This window comes from Cryptosporidium muris, genomic scaffold, assembly GCF_000006515.1.
Source record: "Cryptosporidium muris RN66 scf_1106632354001 genomic scaffold, whole genome shotgun sequence".
NCBI classification, from domain to species: domain Eukaryota; phylum Apicomplexa; class Conoidasida; order Eucoccidiorida; family Cryptosporidiidae; genus Cryptosporidium; species Cryptosporidium muris.
Window position 1 is genome coordinate 232,741 of NW_002196578.1, and position 20,359 is coordinate 253,099.

General features: G+C 30.3%; 11 protein-coding genes across 11 annotated transcripts, besides 3 other annotated features; 7 read left to right on the forward strand and 4 right to left on the reverse strand.

Annotated features, from left to right (window-relative positions):
* Window positions 1-85: 85 nt before the first annotated feature.
* CMU_006080 (uncharacterized protein) lies at window positions 86-1,558 on the forward strand (the record flags this gene model as incomplete). Its single annotated transcript, XM_002141998.1, has 1 exon — window positions 86-1,558. The coding sequence occupies one exon, from the start codon at window positions 86-88 to the stop codon at window positions 1,556-1,558; it is 1,473 nt and encodes a 490-aa protein (XP_002142034.1).
* Window positions 1,559-2,271: 713 nt separating this feature from the next.
* Window positions 2,272-2,303: a sequence feature (AT_rich).
* Window positions 2,304-2,517: 214 nt separating this feature from the next.
* Window positions 2,518-5,649, forward strand: CMU_006090 (uncharacterized protein; the record flags this gene model as incomplete). The annotated part of the gene is made up of 1 exon (XM_002141999.1): window positions 2,518-5,649. The coding sequence occupies one exon, from the start codon at window positions 2,518-2,520 to the stop codon at window positions 5,647-5,649; it is 3,132 nt and encodes a 1,043-aa protein (XP_002142035.1).
* Window positions 4,095-4,153: a sequence feature (GA-rich).
* A 620-nt stretch (window positions 5,650-6,269) lies between the features above and the next one.
* Window positions 6,270-6,699, forward strand: CMU_006100 (uncharacterized protein; the record flags this gene model as incomplete). Its single annotated transcript, XM_002142000.1, has 2 exons — window positions 6,270-6,427; window positions 6,531-6,699. 2 exons carry the CDS (start codon window positions 6,270-6,272, stop codon window positions 6,697-6,699), a joined length of 327 nt encoding a protein of 108 aa, XP_002142036.1.
* A 221-nt stretch (window positions 6,700-6,920) lies between these two features.
* Window positions 6,921-7,500, reverse strand: CMU_006110 (uncharacterized protein; the record flags this gene model as incomplete). Its single annotated transcript, XM_002142001.1, has 2 exons — window positions 6,921-7,422; window positions 7,484-7,500. 2 exons carry the CDS (start codon window positions 7,498-7,500, stop codon window positions 6,921-6,923), a joined length of 519 nt encoding a protein of 172 aa, XP_002142037.1.
* Window positions 7,501-7,673: 173 nt separating this feature from the next.
* CMU_006120 (uncharacterized protein) lies at window positions 7,674-11,384 on the forward strand (the record flags this gene model as incomplete). Its single annotated transcript, XM_002142002.1, has 1 exon — window positions 7,674-11,384. The coding sequence occupies one exon, from the start codon at window positions 7,674-7,676 to the stop codon at window positions 11,382-11,384; it is 3,711 nt and encodes a 1,236-aa protein (XP_002142038.1).
* Window positions 10,166-10,186: a sequence feature (AT_rich).
* Window positions 11,385-11,497: 113 nt separating the features above from the next.
* On the forward strand, window positions 11,498-12,517 carry CMU_006130 (uncharacterized protein; the record flags this gene model as incomplete). Its single annotated transcript, XM_002142003.1, has 1 exon — window positions 11,498-12,517. The coding sequence occupies one exon, from the start codon at window positions 11,498-11,500 to the stop codon at window positions 12,515-12,517; it is 1,020 nt and encodes a 339-aa protein (XP_002142039.1).
* A 669-nt stretch (window positions 12,518-13,186) lies between these two features.
* On the forward strand, window positions 13,187-14,212 carry CMU_006140 (uncharacterized protein; the record flags this gene model as incomplete). The annotated part of the gene is made up of 1 exon (XM_002142004.1): window positions 13,187-14,212. The coding sequence occupies one exon, from the start codon at window positions 13,187-13,189 to the stop codon at window positions 14,210-14,212; it is 1,026 nt and encodes a 341-aa protein (XP_002142040.1).
* A 220-nt stretch (window positions 14,213-14,432) lies between these two features.
* On the reverse strand, window positions 14,433-14,849 carry CMU_006150 (60S ribosomal protein L34, putative; the record flags this gene model as incomplete). Its single annotated transcript, XM_002142005.1, has 1 exon — window positions 14,433-14,849. The coding sequence occupies one exon, from the start codon at window positions 14,847-14,849 to the stop codon at window positions 14,433-14,435; it is 417 nt and encodes a 138-aa protein (XP_002142041.1).
* A 649-nt stretch (window positions 14,850-15,498) lies between these two features.
* On the forward strand, window positions 15,499-16,728 carry CMU_006160 (zinc finger, C3HC4 type domain-containing protein; the record flags this gene model as incomplete). The annotated part of the gene is made up of 1 exon (XM_002142006.1): window positions 15,499-16,728. The coding sequence occupies one exon, from the start codon at window positions 15,499-15,501 to the stop codon at window positions 16,726-16,728; it is 1,230 nt and encodes a 409-aa protein (XP_002142042.1).
* Window positions 16,729-17,033: 305 nt separating this feature from the next.
* Window positions 17,034-18,704, reverse strand: CMU_006170 (methionyl-tRNA synthetase family protein; the record flags this gene model as incomplete). Its single annotated transcript, XM_002142007.1, has 1 exon — window positions 17,034-18,704. The coding sequence occupies one exon, from the start codon at window positions 18,702-18,704 to the stop codon at window positions 17,034-17,036; it is 1,671 nt and encodes a 556-aa protein (XP_002142043.1).
* Window positions 18,705-19,078: 374 nt separating this feature from the next.
* On the reverse strand, window positions 19,079-19,642 carry CMU_006180 (60S ribosomal protein L17, putative; the record flags this gene model as incomplete). Its single annotated transcript, XM_002142008.1, has 1 exon — window positions 19,079-19,642. One exon carries the CDS (start codon window positions 19,640-19,642, stop codon window positions 19,079-19,081), a length of 564 nt encoding a protein of 187 aa, XP_002142044.1.
* Window positions 19,643-20,359: the final 717 nt, after the last annotated feature.

The window sequence follows — 20,359 nt, forward strand, 5'->3', positions numbered from 1 at the left end:
ATTTAATAAGACAATTTCTCAATTAAAGTTATTATCTGATAATTTAACAGATCTTCCTATTTTTAGAAGTGAATGGAAGCGAATTATGGGATCTAGAGAAACAGCATGTTATGCAACATGTTCAATTTCATATGAAAGTAAAGTTAATAATACAATAAAAGTACATGTTCCACATATGGTGAGAAAAATAAAAGCTAAAACTAATATAACACTAAGGAAATTACCGGAAAAATATGGATTGAGACAAAGATTAATGTTAATTAAGAAGGAATTACCAGAACTTCCTATAGAACCGTATCAACGTGCAATGACTTTTGCAATTGAACAATGCTTACTTCCTACCTTATGGCATTTAGAATTAGTACATTGTATGTACATGTCTATAGCACCATTTCTCAGAGGATTAATTATGAGTTATACTTTGCAAGATATAATAGGATCTGCAATGGTAACTATGAGTTATAAAGATGAAGTTTTTGCAATTGAAAATTGTCTCAATTCTGTCTCTATGATAAGTGATGATATAATATCAGCTCATTATAAACAAATTTGTCAAAATACTGCATCTTGTTTATCAACTCATCCCTTATCTAATGGCCCTTATTCTCGTTTTAAAGAAGAATTTTTAGCTAGGATAGATCAAGCTTATTCTGTACTCCCATCTTCTATAGGGGGTGTGAATTCTAAGACTTTGGCTAGATTATTACTTTTAATATCCTTAAATAGAATGAGTTTTAAGAGTAAAACTAGGAAAGTATACTATCCTGAGAAATTATTTGTTTCTGTAAGAGCAATGAATACTGCATTAGCTGTAATCTCAACTATACAATCATTGATGAAACTTACAAGTATTATTGATCAAGCAACTTATATTATAGATACAGTAATTGTTTCTTTGTCAAAGGTTGAAATCAAGGAAATTTTCATGACATGTAGAAGATATTTAACTGCTCTAGAAATTACAAATCTTGAGATGAATACCATGTTGAATCATATGATTTGTTTTGAGATGCTTTCTGTAGGTTTTATATATGAGAATTCAGTCCCCCCATTAACAGTTTCAATAGAGCATTTTAACAAATCAATAATGCCTATGAGAATGCTTTCTGAATTTTATCCAGACTTGATTCCTTCATATATACCAGGTAAATTAAGTGAGAATGAAGATATATGGTTAATATCTACTATAGGTTTTACAAATATTGAAGTAACTTCTGTTCCTCAGGGTTTTATTCCAGGTTTGAGGCCAACTATGAGAAATAGATCAAGATATAGAGCATATTCTAGAAAATCAAAGGAAGCAGTGAAATATGATCCTAGTTATTTAGAACCTATCGATACAAGGAAGAAAAGTACTGTTAGGAGTATTGTGACTAAAGTATTCTTAGATAAGATTCACAGAGCTGAAGACAGGTGGAGAACTATTTTCAAATCTAAGCGAGCTGGAATTTCAAGTATAAACAAAGGAAGTTCAGATAGTGAAGATGAAGTTAATAGAAAAACTACTATTTATAAACAAAATAAGATTCTTGCCGGGTTTATAGATAATGAGTCTTAATAACAATATTATAAAGTAACTATAAGGATATCATAGTACCTCAATAATTACAGGTATATCATAATATATTGTTAAATTATCTTATGTATGAATTACAGTAAATAATAATAAACAGACTAACCTTGCGAAGTAAAATATTGGTTTTAAGTTAGTTTGATAGTATATACAAGTTCATTTTTAGAATATATTTAAGAAGATAATTCCTAATATACAATTATGTTAAAGATATATATATCACTTTTCACTACGTACTCATTAGAATTTACTTTGAATTTCGAATTTATTTGTTATAATTTTTCAGAAATACTTTAAAGCAATATTTATTAGGAAAAAGTAAGTGATATATGAGCCTGATCACTTGGATAGAAGTGCACTTCTTCTAGTTACAAATTCCCACTCACTAGGATATATTTTAGAACATGCACGAACTAATTATGCAATTCAAATTAATGTTATATATGCCTTAAATATAGAATGTGTATTATCAATATTTTATTGTTCCACTACTAGTTAAAGTATACTTACCTTAAATATTATAACATGAAGCGGTTATTTTGAGACGAGACGGGGTACCGTTTTGTCTAATATAATTTATCTACTAGTAACAAGGTATCAGATATACATCTCGAGGACGAGTATATAAGATAAAGAGTAATACACTTTAAGGGAGAGGCTAGATATACGTTAGATATATTATTATAGTTATAGTCTAGTAATATTAATATATATTAATATATATTAATATCATATAGGTGTCCATTAAAAGAGGGAGAGGTTTTGGTATCTTGTAACTAGGCTAGATAGATAAGAGGGAAGACTCATTAATTTATTAAAGTTTTTAAGTACTTTTCTTAATTGAGGGTTAACTGGTATTTCAGTTTTATCCTTATATAGGCAATATTATCGATATTTTATCAAGTTCCTATCTGTGAAGACGGCTATATATTAAAGTGATCAGTATGATTGCAAATATATGTAAATTATTTGCTATCTTTGTAATTGCTGTATATGCAGATGGCCCATACAGTTCACCACGACAAGCTAGATTAGAAGCCATGAGTATAGGAGGATCGAGATCTCCTGAACCAAATGTATCTGGTGTGTTTCCTACTCCAAATATTCGTCCTTCTGAAGCTAGCTCATTTTTCAGTGACGTCTTGAATAAGAGTCGTCAAATACCCTTTACTGAATCTTCAGGTGGTCCTCCTCTAATTATGGAGTCAAGTTTGGGAGGCTCTATATCTATATTTAGCAAAAGTACTCCAGGTCTTCCGAGTGATGCCTTATTTTATTATCCTTTGATATCTTCTACAAAGTCTGGTATGGAGTCATTTTGTCAAGAAGAGAAAGTCCTTATTTACAATATAGAGCAAACACTAAATAATACTGTATATAATTTGGTCTCGAGACTTCCTGAAGGGAATTCAAAGGAAGTTTATAAACAAGTTCTCGAAGATATGATAAAGTTATGTAGTACTCAAAGAGAGAAAGTTGATGCTGTCTATAGAAATATATCAAGTGTTGAGGATGATAAACAGGTAGCTGCAAGTGATTTCTCATCTGCATTTGTTATTGCTAAAGAGGATGATACTCTTACATATGCCACTATGATGTTTGTAGGACATGTTACCCCACCTCCATCCCCTGTTGCAGCAAATTATGTACCTAACAATCTCTTTGATATGAAGAAATTCTTGGATAAGCAATTACAAGATATATCAGCATATTGTGACAATCTATATAATGTAGAGAGTAGAATTGAGGGTATCTCAGCAATATTCCAGAGACAAAAAATGAGAAGGATTCACAAACAATTGAAGGATAATTGTGGCAGTGAGAGATATCTAGTTACCCAGATGACTGATGACCTGAAGAATAAGGGTGAATTAGATGCCGAGTTTATCAATCTAGCACGCGAACAATCTAATAGTGTATCTTCTTTAGGTACTGATGTTGAGATGTTTTTATTCCAGTTGAATAAGTATTCTCCAGGTATACCCTTATGGAGTCGTGATGCAGGGAGGTCCCCCGAAATTATTAAGACTGATAAAGGCTATGGAATTGCTATGCGTAATCCTTCTGTAAAATATGAGGAGTTCCTTACTAATCTAATTGAGCTATCTGAAAATGGTGACTTAGATGCCGAGAATGCTCTACTAGTTCAACAAGCTTCAATACAAGCTACTGATATGCGTAATCGTGCAGTTTTATTCTCAGCTACTCAATTCTTTAATATTATGGAGGAACGTGCTAATAGAAATTTGAGATCTGGTGAGATTCATGACCATTCTCAAGTATATGATGATTCTGACTCTGATTCTGACTCTGATTCTGACTCTGATTCTGACTCTGAATTAGAAGCTACTGAGGTGACACCCGAGGTACTGGACTCTAGAGCAGATGGGGTATCAGATAAAGTGGGGGAAGTGAGAGAAGTAGAAGAAACAGAGGAAACAGGGGGTATAGAAGACTCAGAGGGTATAGAAGACTCAGAGGGTATAGAAGACTCAGAGGGTATAGAAGACTCAGAGGGTATAGAAGAAGCAGAAGATGTAGAAGAAGCAGAAGATGTAGAAGAAGCAGAAGATGAGGAAGTTATGGGGCAAGATGAAGATGATATGTCATCAAGGAAATTGGCAGAGGATATTTCTATGGAGGGTGATGATGATGATGTAGTTTCTGAAGATTCACTAGATGAAGAAGAAGAAGAGGTTGTGGCACTTTCAGATACTCCAGAAAGAATCTTGGAAGTTACATCAAGTGCTAGACCATATAAACCAGCTCGATATTCTGCTTTGACATGTACTAGACAACCATCTAAGACTTGCCGCCGTGTCGATGGATCTCCTATTAAGTGCCTAAAAGCAACTTGTGTTACAAAGGAATGTAAGCATTCTGCAGTTCATACTTTAAACTGCAAAGATGTAGCTTATGTTGGAAGTCAATGTAAAGTGGAAGGTAGTGTAGGTGATAAAAGTCGACGTGGTCGTTGTATGGGTGGAGCTTCACATGGTGGTAAGTGCACTTCTAGGAAATGGGTAGGTTGTACTACTGACCTTCCAGCTCTTGAAGGTCCTGGTGTAAAGCCAGCTCATTCTGTTGGGTCAAAATATAATTCTTCACATATTACTGGTGTCACTTGTCAACGTAAGAAGATCTTCCCAAATACCCATTGTAAAACCGGAGAATCTAAAAAAGGTCATAGTGTAGGTGGTCAATGTAAATCTCCAGAATCAAGGAAAGGTACATGTAAAGTAGGTACTTTCAAGGGTGGTGAATCTGCTCTCCCTCATTGTCAAAAAGGCCATTCTACTGTTGGTAATTATAGACCTGGTGAGTCCTATATGGGTCAGTCAAGAGTTAGATCTGTCAAACATCAATGCCAAGGTGGATATTCTATTCTTCCTAGGATACGGGATGGAACATATATTGGTGCTCAATGCAAAGCTGGAAAATCTACACCTGCTAAGTCTGTTCCACACTCAACAGGATTTAGATCCGTACCTCCTAAATCTGTTGGGGCCCAGAGCAAACCTGCGAAACTTGTAGGTGGAAAATCTGTGCCACCCAGATTAGAAAATTGCCAAGTTAAACCATTTAGATTGGTTGGTGGGAAGTCCGTCCCACCCAAAGTAACTGGAATGAAATGTACTCCCTCTCACAGTGTTGGTCCTAATAGAGAATCTAGTGCACCTAAGACACCAGTATCTAAAAGAACCCAATCAAATAAACCAAAGATCTCAGTTCCAGACGCTGAATTATCTGAATCTCGCCCGGGAAGTAGAGTGGGGAGCTCTACTAGGAGGAAACCTCACTCACAACATTCAAATCATAGAGATATTCAGTCAACTCCTAAGTCAAATCGAGATTCAGCCCAACATTCACATTCAAATAAGTTACATAGAACTCCAAATACATCCAATTTATCTGCTAAAAACTCAACTACAGATGGAAAACCTTCTACAAAGGGAACCCATTCTAGGGATAGAAGTTTCCTTAATAGTTCAAATGGAGGTATTCATGAGAAAGATATTTATGGAATAAGTGATCCTATACAAGCTGCAGCTCTAGCTGAGGAGTCATTTGATTAGTTAACATAAATATAAGGAAACTGATTTACAAGGACTTCAAAGTTCATTGTAAATAATGTTGCAGAACACTTTTCAAGGTTTTCTGAATATATACTGAATTTTAGAGATCAAGTTTGTTAATTACTGAAGTGACTTATCTTGTAGAATACTTCCAGTATATAGCAAAAGTGGCTGTTTGTAGGTCCCTTCATTTAACTTTAATTCCGTGGAAGTAAGATACATGATCTGTATTTGGCATTTATACCTTAACTTTTTTGGGGCTTAATATGTAACTCCTTTAAGTTTCTTCAAATTGTCTGTGAGTATATATATGCAATTCAGACGTTTAGCTATTTAGATACTTTGAGTCTTTGCTATAGGTACATATTAATTCTAGAGGTTTATTTGGTTCAACATAGATATTAACTATTCTCTAGCAAGTAAATTGTACCTTTTTCTAATTTTTAGGTTATCTTGTTATTAGTAGTATTAAGTTGCAGCGTGTTGGATATTTGGCTTTACAGATATCCTATAAATTTACTAAGTGATCATGGTGTACCAATGTGATATTCTTATTGTCCCGGAGATACGCGCCCTTGGGGTTATAATATGTATTTGCCTATTATGTATTTTTGGAGAAAATGATAATTCTAGGTAGAATTCTTAATTGTGCAATTTATTGTATATCTCCAAGATCTTGGCAATTATCTTGGAAAAGATTCGAAGGAAAAACTCTCAGTGATATTACAGACTTTATATTGTTGAAATTAGATAAAGAAATATATAAATTGAAGCCATCGTAAGTTTTTGCATTTAGTATAAGATATGGCTTATTTCCACTTTAGAAGATAAAAATCTAATATATATAGTGCGACTTTCATTAAAATTTTTATTATCTATAGATCATGTGTCGAATGGTGGAATAGCCCATTTAACTCTTTATTTACATTATATTTTGTATATAAAATGTTTCAACTTAGTGTCTTATCAACAAGACAAAGGAGAGCTGCAGAAATTGTTGCTGATGCATATGGACAAGGAGGACAGTGGCTTAACCCAATTCCAAAATAATGGTAAGTATAATAAAGATGTTAAGACAATGTATAAAGTGAGCTTTTCACAATATATATATTTCACTAATATAAAAAAATATCTTGATTATTAACCTTACTTAAAGGTGTAGAATAAGAGATATCTATAAATACTTTATCTATTGTACTTTTATTGTAATAATAAGTATTACATGCATTGAAATTATATATATTAATACTTATAGGACTGAATAACCAAGTTTATGCATGCTCACTTTCATCTTTTGCTTTCCACTTAGTAATATCAACGTAGTTACCTTGTTCACCATAAATATTAATACGACCAATCCTGGTCTGTTCAGCTCCATGATTTTCCGATACATATATTTGTAGAAATGATACATTTTGGAATTTGACAAATCTTAATTCAATTGGCTCTCCAGTTATTAATTGAGATTTTGAAATCTTTATTTCTTGTGTTGAATCTTCGGATTCAGCATCATGTAAACTATATGGTTCACAATTTACAAATAACTTAACTAGTTTCGGACCATACCCTTGTTTAACATCTTCTTCGCTAAGGCGAAATGAAATACTAGATAGTCTCATTGGTTGTGTAAAATAAAACCTTATAAATAATTCATGATCATCTAAAGATGAGCAGTATGTTTCTAAGTTTGATTGGAATAATGCATTGGAAATTGGGAATTTAGAATTTTCATTGAGGCATTCTACTGATTTCCTTTGTATATAGTCTATTATACTGTAATTATTAGTTAGTTTTAATACAATACAGACACTATTAAGCACATATCTTGACTTACCTTGTATGATTTTTCATTTTACACCTGTATAAGTATGAATAGAATTTTCTAAATGTAAGGTTTTGTCCTATAACTTTGAACTTAACAATTCTGTTTGGCGCCATTTATGTGAGGGGAAATTTTTTTCTCTGCATGCAACTAGAATTGCTATGGCACTATTATTTGTAGTATTGATTTTTTTTTATTTAAAATGAGCAAGCTTGACTACATATTACCTATATTAAAAACTTCAGATTATGTTAAGGATAAAGGTTTGTTAATTTCTAATTTAAAAAAGATTTCAATTACACTTTCCCAGTTAAATAAACAAGTTCAGCTACCTATACTGTCCCTTCTAATATCTACAAAAGAACTAGTTGGTAAAAACTGTGAAGTTAAAACTCTTATAGTTAATAGTATACTGGATTGTATAAGATTGGCTTTTCCTGAGTTTCCGAGATATTTTTGTACCTATGAATCTGAGATATCTAAAGTACAGAATTATAATAAAGCAACAATGAAAATAAAAGAGAATAAATTATATGAGCATGTAGTAATAGGGGTTATAGAGCAACTGGACTTCTTATATAAGTGTTTGGTGAATGAAATATCCTTGCATTCGAAAGATGACTTAGTTTTATCTAGATACAAGTATACATTAGATAGGATATATAATAATAATCAACTACTGTTTTTCCTATTTGATGGGCTAGTATCTAATGATGTTAAGAAGAAATTGATCATATTAATTTTTACGAAATGTATGGATTTAATAGGAACAATGAAAGATTCAAATGAAATAGCAATTATGGCAAAGTGGGTTGTAATTAGTATACTGCAATATAGTAATGATAGTACAGGTAAAAGAGAAATGATTTTATTGATCATGAAGGATTTATCTAGAAATATAATAGAGAAATTAAGTAATATGGATAATAGTGCAAGTGAAGATGCACTATCTATTATTAGTGATATACTGAATAATTTAGGACCTAGTAGTATTTCATTTTATACAAATAATATATTACAACAGGTAATAATATATATAAATACGGACAAATATAGAAATCAGAATATAAAGAAAAAATTAAGTAATAAAGATTCTATCTACTGGTGGAGAAGTGAAGAATATACTAAAATTCCGGAAATTATAAAGTATATTAAGGATTATAAAAGTGATGTTGATGTTAAACTTGTCGTGTATGAAATAATTTCAATACTACACAATATCGATACTGAATTCGTTCAAAGTATCTTTTCATTTATTATTAGTGATTTAGATAATATCAATAACAAAGAAAGACTGAATAATAGTAAATATATTGGTAAATTAATCCTTTCTTATTTAGTAAATAGTAACAATAGTGTACTTCGTAAAAGAGGGATTATTGATGAAAATTATAGTATATCAAAGTTATTGGATATTTGGCTAACATGTATTGATGATAAGTGTTTGGATATTAGTCAAAATATCTTTTCAATTATATATGAAGTCATGAAAGTATATTTTAATTCTCAAAGACTGGTCAGTGTCAGTTTGAATAAAGATATAATTTGTAAAATGGTCCAAGTTTGCATAGATAATGTTGGTAACCCACATATTATAATTAGGAAAATAATTATTGATATTTTTTCAAGTATATTAACGTGCTCCAATAATTATTGTATATTATCTAAAGCAAAAATCTGCGAAATTAAACATTATTGCCTACAAAGACTATGCGATAATGATAGGGATGTAAGATTTCAATGCATAAAATGCATGAAAATATACAAGGACGAACCTAATCTAATTAATAATTTATGGTATGCATGGTTAATTTCTGTCAAACAAGATGATTTTATATTGAGACAAATAATAGAAAATATACTTCTGACAAGTTCAGCAACACTACTTTTTATGGATAAATTTCTGTGTAACATAGAAGATTTAAATGAATGGAATTATAAAGATAATGAAATTAAAGATAATGAGAAAGATTCAAAGAGTGAAGTGGCTCATAAAATCGCAATATTTTTTTTTCAGCAGCGTTTCAAGGCTCTATCCTACTTTAGACAATATCTTATATTAAGATATGCAACAATTTATCATCAAAATTATTTACCTAAGAATATTTTGAACATTTTAGAAAATAATATCAGTATTATTTTAGAAAAATTTTCAATGTTTATTTTTCATTGCATGGAAATTCAGACACAAATAAAAAAAATTGATATTAAGCAAATGCTTCAAGATAAAGCTAGAGAATTAATTAAAAACCTTGATAAAGTTCTGAAAAATATAAATTTAGAAGATCAAAATAAAAATAATCACTATATATGGTACAAACTATCTATAATATCAGGTTTAAGTTCATGTATAGAAATACAAATATCTGAAGACCTATTATCATGCAAATCAGGGATGTTGAAAGTGGATTTTTTGCAAGATTACTATAATATGAGTACATTAGCCGATAAACAATTTGAAAGCGAAAGTTTATCAAGACTATTTATGTTTACATCTCCAATATACCCATACTTTAGTGATTATAAACTAAAATATGGTCTTTTTAAAGTATTTTGGTTACCTTCTCATTTTTCTCTGCTAGAAAATGTGGAATTTCATGATCTATTACAAGATAAATTTGAAGAAATGATAAGATATTTCAATACTATAGTAGTAATGGCTCAGCATTGCTACTTAATAAATGCAATTAGTTCTTTTATTAATAATAAAAAAAAGTGGGATACAATAGCTAATTTATCGGATGAATCTGCATCTCAAGAGGTAATGAAAATTATTGAAAGATTTACAAATATAAATACTATTGATATTTATAAAAAATACTTAGATAAAACCCAAAATATGGGCTTTGAATCGTTCTATAAATTAATCAAATATATTAAATCTGCATTTATTAGTATCAATTTAGATCATGAATTAGGATTAAATATAAAATACAAAATGGTATCAAATTGTTTTGGTGCTCAGACATTTCAATCTAATATCTGTATAATTGATATAATAATGAATAATGTATTTGATAATATTTCCATAAATTCTGATAAGAGTTTAGCATTATTTTGGATATATAATTTAATTTGTAGTGCTTTCCCATATTTAAATTTAAAACTCCAGAGCCCTGATAGAAGTAAAAATATACTCAAAATACTAAAAAGTTCAGAAGATATAAGAGATAAAAAAAAGAATAAAGGTAAAAAAGAAAAACTCATGGCAATGCTACAACTGTTATGTATCGAATCAATGAACTTAATTTATGAAGAATCCAGCACTACAAAAGATTCTCTTTATATAGATTTAGATAAAAGCCCTATGTCAAGTGATTTATGTAACCAAGATCAGGATTTAACTCATTTTAGTGGATTACAAATGCTTAAATATAAAAAAGAAATTTTTTTAACTTTGTTAAGATTCCTTGATCAGATAAAAGGGAAAGTTATAAAAAAGATAATATTTAAAAAAGATGAAATTGTCGAGATTTTCTTAACTATAAGTATTGCAAATATTATGCTTGGTAAGTACTTTTCTAAAGCTGATGATGATACAATAATGCAGCTTCTAGATATACTAACAATAATTTCGGAAAATATTATATATAGTGAAGAAAATACAAGTATATCTAAATCAAATGGAAATAAAAAGAACAATATAAAGTTTTTAGAACAAAATATTGTATCTTTTATTATAGAAACTCAATTTCCAACTATGCAAAGAGCTTCAATTTACACAGATGCAATGATTATGACTCTCTCATTTGGTCAATTTCTCAAATATTTATGCAGTAGTGAGAATGACACATGGCAAATATTTCAGAAAAAGGGGAATATTGAAAAATTACTTGGATTAGTATCACTTTTTTTTGAATATGGATCTAAAAATGAAAATAGCAAAAAAGGAATTACGAACAGGAATCCTTAATAAATGAGTTAATTAAAGTATTTTCATACTTACTTTTTCCTCCAAAGGGATCTGACAAATCTCATGGGAACTTCAGATCAATTCTCACAACTAAATTTGGTAGAACCCTAAGTATGCACTTAATCCCTATAATATGCATAGAATTTACAAAAAAAGTACATGAAAATGGTAAAAATACTATAACATTGGATATACAAAATATTCTTGAAAATATTATCAGTACTTATATTAAATCATCATGCAATAGTGAAAATATTGAAAATTTATACTTTATGATGGATTATATCCTATCAATTTTTGTCTATAGCATTTCTTCCAAAGTATTTGAAAATAATCAAATAAATAATCTTTCGAATTACTTTGCATACATATTATGGAAACAATTATATCGCATAGAGGGGCAGAGTTACTTCAAAAATTATTCAATAATAGATATTGTTAATCATTGTATTGCACTATTGGAAAATATTCGAAATTACTATGATACCAGAATAAACAATGATATTATAAATTCAAATGATACAACTGAAAAGATTTGTTCAGGTATTCAATATCACTTAGCCTATTTCTTTATAAATAGAAATAATCCGCTTCAATACAGAATGATTGAAGATCATGCACAGAGTATAACAAAACACTGGTACTATCTTCTTTATAATAATAAATTCAATATACCAAATAATTTGTTTGTCAAAAAAAGTTTTAAAAATAGTGAAAACTCAACTGAATATCAAATTGTTGCTAGATTCAATGAGAATACTGAGAATTTTACAAATCAGGTGTTACAACCTAATTCTATTGATAAAATGTGGAAAAAAACGACTTTTAGTTTAAGGTCAAATTTAAATAAATATACTAATTCTGACATTAAACAACATAAAAGAAAGATAAAAGTTCCATTTAAAGTTAAAAAATTAAAAAGGTCCAAACTAGACGCAAACAAAGAAAATAACTTCTACAATGATAGCTATAGTGAGGAATCTTTAGAATCAGATAATGAAGATGGTGACTGGAGAGGATCAAAGAATACTAGTAAATCTTCTAACTTAGTGGTTAATGAAAATCAAAAGTTAAGACGTTCAAGTCGTATATTTAATATTCAACAAGCAGGTTCCAATATTCCTATTGAATAGAGTTTTAAATGGCCTGTTAAACTTAAATAATGAACTTGTCCATAAAATTAGTACATTTTACTATTCTATTTAGTCAAACATTTAGAAACTACATTGTACAATCATATTATTTATATACTCACTTTCACTTTAAATACTTCAAGTTACATATTTTACTTTAAGGATATTTTCTATTATTTCATTGTTTGAAATTCATTATTTGGGAATTTACAAAATTACTTATTGGATACTTTTCAAAGTAACATTTAGTTATATAAAGTAGGTTTTGTACTTTTATTATATTTTTACGAATGAGAATATCTTATATCATTTAAGACCAGTGTAATCATAGATAGATTGTCAGTGAACAGATTCAATTCTTTAAATATTACATTTTTATTATTCAAGTGTAATGGATCAAATAAGTCGCATTTTATCAATAGCTTTATATCACATTAACTCTGTTAAATATTATAAGTTTGTTGGAACTGTGTAATATAAAATTAGATATTGAAGATTGTTTAAAGGTATGTTAAGAAGAGTATTAAATTTTTGATTATCATCATTTGTACTCCAAGAAACAACTCCAAAAAGGAAAACTTGCGGTAATAAATTTCGTCATCAATTGCTTGTGGAAAAAAAACACACACATTGCTTTTTGAAAATAAAGTTATAAACTCCTTACTATACATGAGTGGATATTCTGGTGTGTCATATGTAATAAGTGAAGGACAAAAGACTTTATTATCTCAAGCTAGTCCTGTAGAATTGGCTACTATAACTACAAGTTTAAGATATAAAGGTTATCACAATGCAAGCTGGAGTTTATATAAGTGTCAATCAGATTACTATTATTGGTATAATTATTATACTACTCAAGTGGAACAATTTGAAAAGCTTGAGCATTCTATAAGTATAAAGATATGCAATATTATGTCAGATAAAAGACTCAGGTTAGATAATGCAGCTCAAATTGTACTAAAGAATTATACAGATGAACAAATAGTGTTAGGCTATACAATACCAAGTATTATACCATCATCTGAACACCTTCTTTTTAAAGAATATGTTAGATATTTATCTACTAAAAGATATCTCGTTGAAATGAAAAAAAAAGTTTGGGAAAGCTTTAGGAATGTTGAGATTAAGAAAAAAGTTATTGAAGCATGGGAATATGATTACAATGAAGCTCTGAAAGAAAAGAACAATATTGAATACTTTAATAACGTGGTTAATTATAAAATAGAAAATCGGGAGAATGAATTATTTGGTAATATGCAAAAAATTAGAATTCAAGAACTACGAATTAAAAAGGAACAAGTAGTATTGAATATAACAGGTGAGAATAAAGCAGAAGGCAGTGATATAGAAGAGCAGGTTAAAGTCGATAACCAAAGAAGTATCTCAAGTACAAATAACGACAGAACTTGCTGTGATTTGTTTGGAGGCAAACGACGTGTAACTTTATATAGATCTAAATCATCGAGTCCTCCAAAAGCTCAATTTAAGGAAAATAAGGAGCTTCGTGAATTACCACCTAAACCGAACTCTCCTCCAATTCCATCCATAGATTTAGGAACTAAAAAGGTTACAACTAAGAACAAAGATGCAAATTATCCAAGCATAACTACAATTGGTATGAAGGCAACTTCAAGGTTAAGTGACCCAGTAATCCCTAATAAAACAAAACTTGGAGAACAATTTATAGGGCATTAGTACTTAATAGTGTCAAATTTAAGCTGTTAGCAAAGATTAAGTTAAGTCTTTGCTTGCAAAACTAGGAATAAGGTCTACAACAATAATACTCATTCATATTTCCATTATCTTAATGTGAGATATATTTGAATGTACCATATAAATATAATTGAATATCTAAATTAGTTAAGTAATCTTAAAATAGAAAAAGTTGACTAAGAGTTTAAAAAGTATCTAAAATTTACTTCTTCTTCGAAGTTCCTGATTGCTTCGAACTATTACTAGCAGACTTCTTAACTTTTAATTTCTCCTCTACACTTTTCTTTTGTTGCTCTTTCTCAGCAATAACACTCTTGACAACCTTCTGTTCTTCAAGTAAAAAGGCTCTCAATATCCTTTGACGTACACAGCTAGCACATCTTGAGCCACCATAAGCTCTAGATATTGTACGTTCACACCTCTTCAGATGTTTAAGTTCATAAGGAGAACAAGCCGGTAAGCCTGGTAATGGCCTCTTACAATCACCACACTTTGGCCTTGAATAGACTTTACCAATATTCTGCACAAGATTTCTACCTCCTGGAGTCTTTACAATACGAACTCTATTTGAGGTAGTATTGTATCTACAACGTCGGCGATAAGTGACTCTCTCGGCCATCTGTATATAATTATATAAACAAATTTATGTACCAAATTACTACCTTTTTTTTAACCAGTAGTTCCCGGCTAGTCTATACTATTAAAAACCGCTACTGTTATTTATATTACAGTTACTTGTAAACTCCTTTTATATTGTAGTCTAGTAGAATACTATCTAGTTGAGTTATATACTAAATATATTTATCTGTAAACAAGTGTATATACAGCTTATTACTGAATTTTATATAGGTAGAGAGGTATTACTATATTTATTAGATTGAGACGCCGTCCCAGTTATTACGTCTTGTAGTACTCTCAAGTACCGCCTAAATATGGATACTTTGCAGGTACCACACATTAAGCGGTCATTAAAGACCGCCTTGAACTATTAAGACAAGACATGTATGTATGATAAAGTAATAAAAATTCATGTATTTCATAATATAATAGTACTGATAACAAAATATCTAACAAGTCAAAGATAGATAAATATTGTATACCTAATAGTTGGATAAAGTATTATTTATTTTACGTTAAGACTAGACATATTTCTGCAGATTTATGGCTTTACTATTGAATAAGTAGACTGATAGATATTAGATACATAAGGGTACCAGAGTTTCATAACTTCTAGTACAGAAGGTATAGTACATGGCATTATATGATAGATGATAGAGCAGTATGGCCTTATGTACATCCACCAACTATTTTATGTGGCTGGTTTAAAATTTAGACAAAAGGTTGAACTTTCATTATTGTTACATGCAAGGGATTTTTTGCGTAAAATAATGATTGGAAGGCAGAAATTGAATCTATGGTATACCAAGTATTTAAAACTTGGTATATTATTGACAGGTGTTAGTGCAAATAGTCAGCATATCCCCATATCTACAGAACTAACTAGTATAGAATTAGATAGCAATCGAGGCATTAGGAACTATGGTATGGGAAGTATTTATCAACCTATTGCTAGAGAAAATGCACTAATTCAGTTAGTATATCACTATCCTGAAAAAACTACATGGTTTTTACATTATATGTTAAGAATAGGTGCCATATCATTCATGACACTTGGCACTTTGACCATTGCATTTCTAGTAATATATCAGTCTCAATGTATTAAAACAAGTAAATATCTTTCTATATGGCTATTAATTCATGCTATATTACAAATTATTCAGGCTATTTGTAGAATATACTACATAAAGGTTCTCGGTAAACAGCCAATTGGACCAAATACTAGAATTACATATATACTACAGTCTATCAAGAAATTAACTGACTCCGAAGCTTGGAAAAGAGGGAAAATATTATCTGTTATATATTATATTTGGTTTACAATAGGGTTTTATTGGATATTGAATGTTTCTAACTCTCAAACGCAGGTAAATGAAATATATGAAAGTGACTCCTTGATAATATCATGGTTACATCGTAGAACATATTCTTTATTATCCGATAGTGTTCAGAGAATATTTGCAAATTTATCCTCAGTAGATATTAAATCTACTATCTGGCCATTTTATTTATTAATCATGCTTTTTTGTACCTTAAGAATTATACTTTTACTAGCAACTTTTTACTTAACCTTCCCATTATCAACTTCACATCTTGAATATCCAGGCAATAAGACCAAATCCTTTACTCTTGACAAGCTTATGATGCTTCCTGTAAAGACTTATTCAGAGTGGATATATGAGAAAGAGCAGGAAGAAATTTTAAACAAAAAAACAAATGATCGAAATATACAGGACAGTTGTATTATTTGTTTAACTGACTTCAGTTGTTCAGATTTAATCCGATGTTTGCCATGTAACCATTCCTTTCATGAGTCATGTATAGATGTTTGGCTTTTAAGAAGTGCTGTCTGTCCGCTATGCCAACAGACTTTAGAATAGTTTATGGATATTTGCGATGCACTGATAGATTCATTTAGGGAACTAAATTATCTTAATATAACTTATATAAAGAAGTATGTTTGATTTCAATTTTAACTTGGATAGTGTGATAATCTTGAGTAAATTTACTTAGGAAAAAGTTTAATCGTCTATTAATATCGAATTTATACACCTGACTAGATCGTAATATGAAGTATTTATAAATTCATTTATTTACAAAGAATTAATGATGCGATACATCACTAAGTATTTCAAGTTTAACCCCTAATTAACAATACTTATTGGATATTTCATTATTACTGTCATTACAACACTTTTTTATACTCCTCATTGGAGTTAGTATTTCCTAATAATTTTTTAGATTTAGATGATATTTTAATAAACAATGGGTTACCAATTGTCAATGGTGTGCCTTGCTTCAAATTATTAAAATCTGTATCTAGTAGAGGAATAATTGTTAGAGGAGTTCCTAAACGTGAAGAAATTTGTTCACAAGCATTTGGTGTGAACGGAGCCATCAAGTGAGCTAGGTAATAGATACTTTCAAGTACTATACGAATAATTTCAATACGATCTTCATCTGTTAAATCATTTGATTTATTCCATGGAGCATTATCTGTAAGGAATTTGTTAACCTCTCTGCATGTATGCATAGATATCTGTGCACATTCCTCAAGTCTGTATTTATTCCAACTATAGCCATATCTTTCTAATACACCTTTGGGACAAAATGGTTTTGAAATTTTTGAACTACATAATTTAGCAGGAACAATGCCACCACAGAACTTGTGAGCTAAATTAGTAGTACGTGAAACAAGATTTCCAAATGAATCTGCCAATTCTCCATTATGATAATCAACTATAGATGTTGTATTAAATTTAAAATCATATCCAAATTTACCTTCTCTACAAATATAATATCTAAAAGTATCTGTCCCAACTAGTTCTATTTGTTCTAAAGGGTCTACAACATTTTCTAAACTTTTGCTCATCTTCTTACCATCTGAAGCTGTAACAAACCCATGTCCAAAAATTGTTTTGGGTAATGGAATATTAGCACTCATTAACATTGCAGGCCAGATAATACAATGAAACCAAGCAATATCCTTACCAACGATATGGATAGTATTTGACCAATAAGTCTTCCAAAGTTCATTATCTTCATTTGGCCAATTAAGACCTGTTATGTAATTGGTCAATGCATCAAACCACACATACATAACATGTTGAGGGTCATTTGGAACTGGTACACCCCAAGAGAAAGTGATTCTACTTATAGATAGATCTGCTGGATTTTGCATATTATCTAATCTAGAAAGAATATTGTCTCTTAATATTTCAGGTTGGATAAAGTTCGGATTTTCCAAAATATGAGCATGTACACTAGGTAAATATTTGGTTAAACGGAAAAAATAAGAAGGTTCATCCATCTTAACTAGTGGAGTACCTGTTATACTATCTAGGTAATTCGTCATTTTAGCCTCTAATTCAGTAACAAATGTTTCTTCTTTGATGCTATACCATCCTGTATAAATTCCTAAATAAATATCACCACTATCCATGCAACGTTTCCAAATTTCTTCACAAGCTTTGTAATGGTCCTTATCCGTAGTTCTTATAAATCTATCAGTTGAAATGTTTAGTTTCTTATTCATCTCTTTGAATTTAATTACATTTAAATCACATAATTCCTTAGGTGTCATATTATTATTAGATGCAACTGTTGCATTCTTCAGACCATGTTCATCTGTACCAGTCATGAATCTAGTATTGTATCCAAATATCCTGGCAATTCTGACAATAGCATCTGATACAATAATCTCGTATGCATGTCCTATATGTGGTACTCCATTAATATAATTTATGGCAGTGGTTAGATAGAAAGGTTTGTTCAGGCCACAATTATAATCAAAGTCTTGCCATTCTTTAACATTTGTATTGGAATTATCTGCAAATTTGCTTGATTCTCCCGTCATTTTATTCAGAAATTCAGTTGCTAAAGGTATTTAGAAACAATTTAGATGTCTTATCTACCTTTATGCTCTCAAAGTCAAAAGTAGATATACTCAGATTAAAGAATATTCCTCTGGGAAATTATATAAGTATTAATAAACTATATATATCCAATGAAATATTCTATCTCAATATAATGTATAACCTAGATTCCTCAAAAGCAAAAGTTCATTTACATTGATAACACACTACTTGTCTCTAGTTAATCCCACCGCGGGAAACACAACACGTCTTAGAGGAAATCAGCATTTAAGATCTTTAAGGCAAATGAAAATCTTAAAATCCTACTGACTTATACTAGAAACTTACATAAATAGAAAATTTATTAAAATCCTACTTAGCGTTTAGCTCCTACACGAAGTTTCCTAGATGCCAGTTGTCTCTTTGTTAACTTGATAACAGAATGCTGACCAATAGATTTAGGTTGTTCTACATCATCTTCTATCTCCTTAAAGATAAGTTGGATGTTGCATGGTTGACTCTTGAAAGGGGTAATACGACCATAGGCACGGAAAACTCTTCTTCTATTAAATGGGGCATGTGTAATTACAGCTGAGGTAAGCATTAATCTTTCAACATCTAAACCCTTCATATCACAGTTACTCTCAGCATTCTGTAACAAATCCAATAGTACTTTGCAGGACTTTTGAGGGAAACGACCTTGAGTTAATTTAAACTCACGAGCTTTTGCTGTCCTTCCAACACCACCATTGTATCTTCTAAATGGAACGCAACGTCGCTTGGCAATTACATCTTCTAAGTATCTTCTAGCCTCTAATAAGTACATTCCCTTTATTGTTGTAACTGTCTCATAGGTATTTTTATAGCTTACACGTAAATCTGTACCCTTACACATTACACACTTTGCAGGTGTATCAGGTTTTACAGCATATTTCACCATCTTCCCCGTGCAAAATTCCCTACTTTATAATAATATTCGAAGACCTGATGCAAAATAATAAAACTTCTCAATTCCAAAATAAAGCGCCTCAAGTATTCCCTAGTATACTATTTCTACGTAGACGTGAATTCTAAACTTCTGCAAGTGCACTAGGTTAAAGTTATTTTACTAGTGCTGTCTCACTTGAGACACCAGATGAAAATTATGACGGCAATAAGTCTATCAAAATATTTACCGCTAAAATGGTATACGCAGAAAGTATATTTCTTCAATTTCCCTTTGCTCTGGAATATCAAAGTACTTCTCAGATTACTTCGTATGACCTCTTTTCATCATGAATTATATACCCCTTTGGGAACAATGTGACTTGTAGTAAATATCATACTGTCCTTATAATATCCTTGATATTACTCTAATATTATTAATTTTCCTCAATGTCTTTTTTTTAGTATAGCATTAACAATTTATTAAGAAAACCCTTGTGATTATGTTTAATTTGACATCTAATATTTCATTTCTACTCAAATAAGATGCTTCCCTAATACTTACATAAATTTTCTATTGAGATCCTGATGTTTTGCTGTCGAAGACAAGACATCCCACTTAGACCTAAAGGATTGTGTATGTAAAAAATAAAGAATAGAAAATATTCATAAATATCTTCTATTTTTATGTTTATTACTATCTGCATTACTAATTCGGCAGTTTCTTAGAATT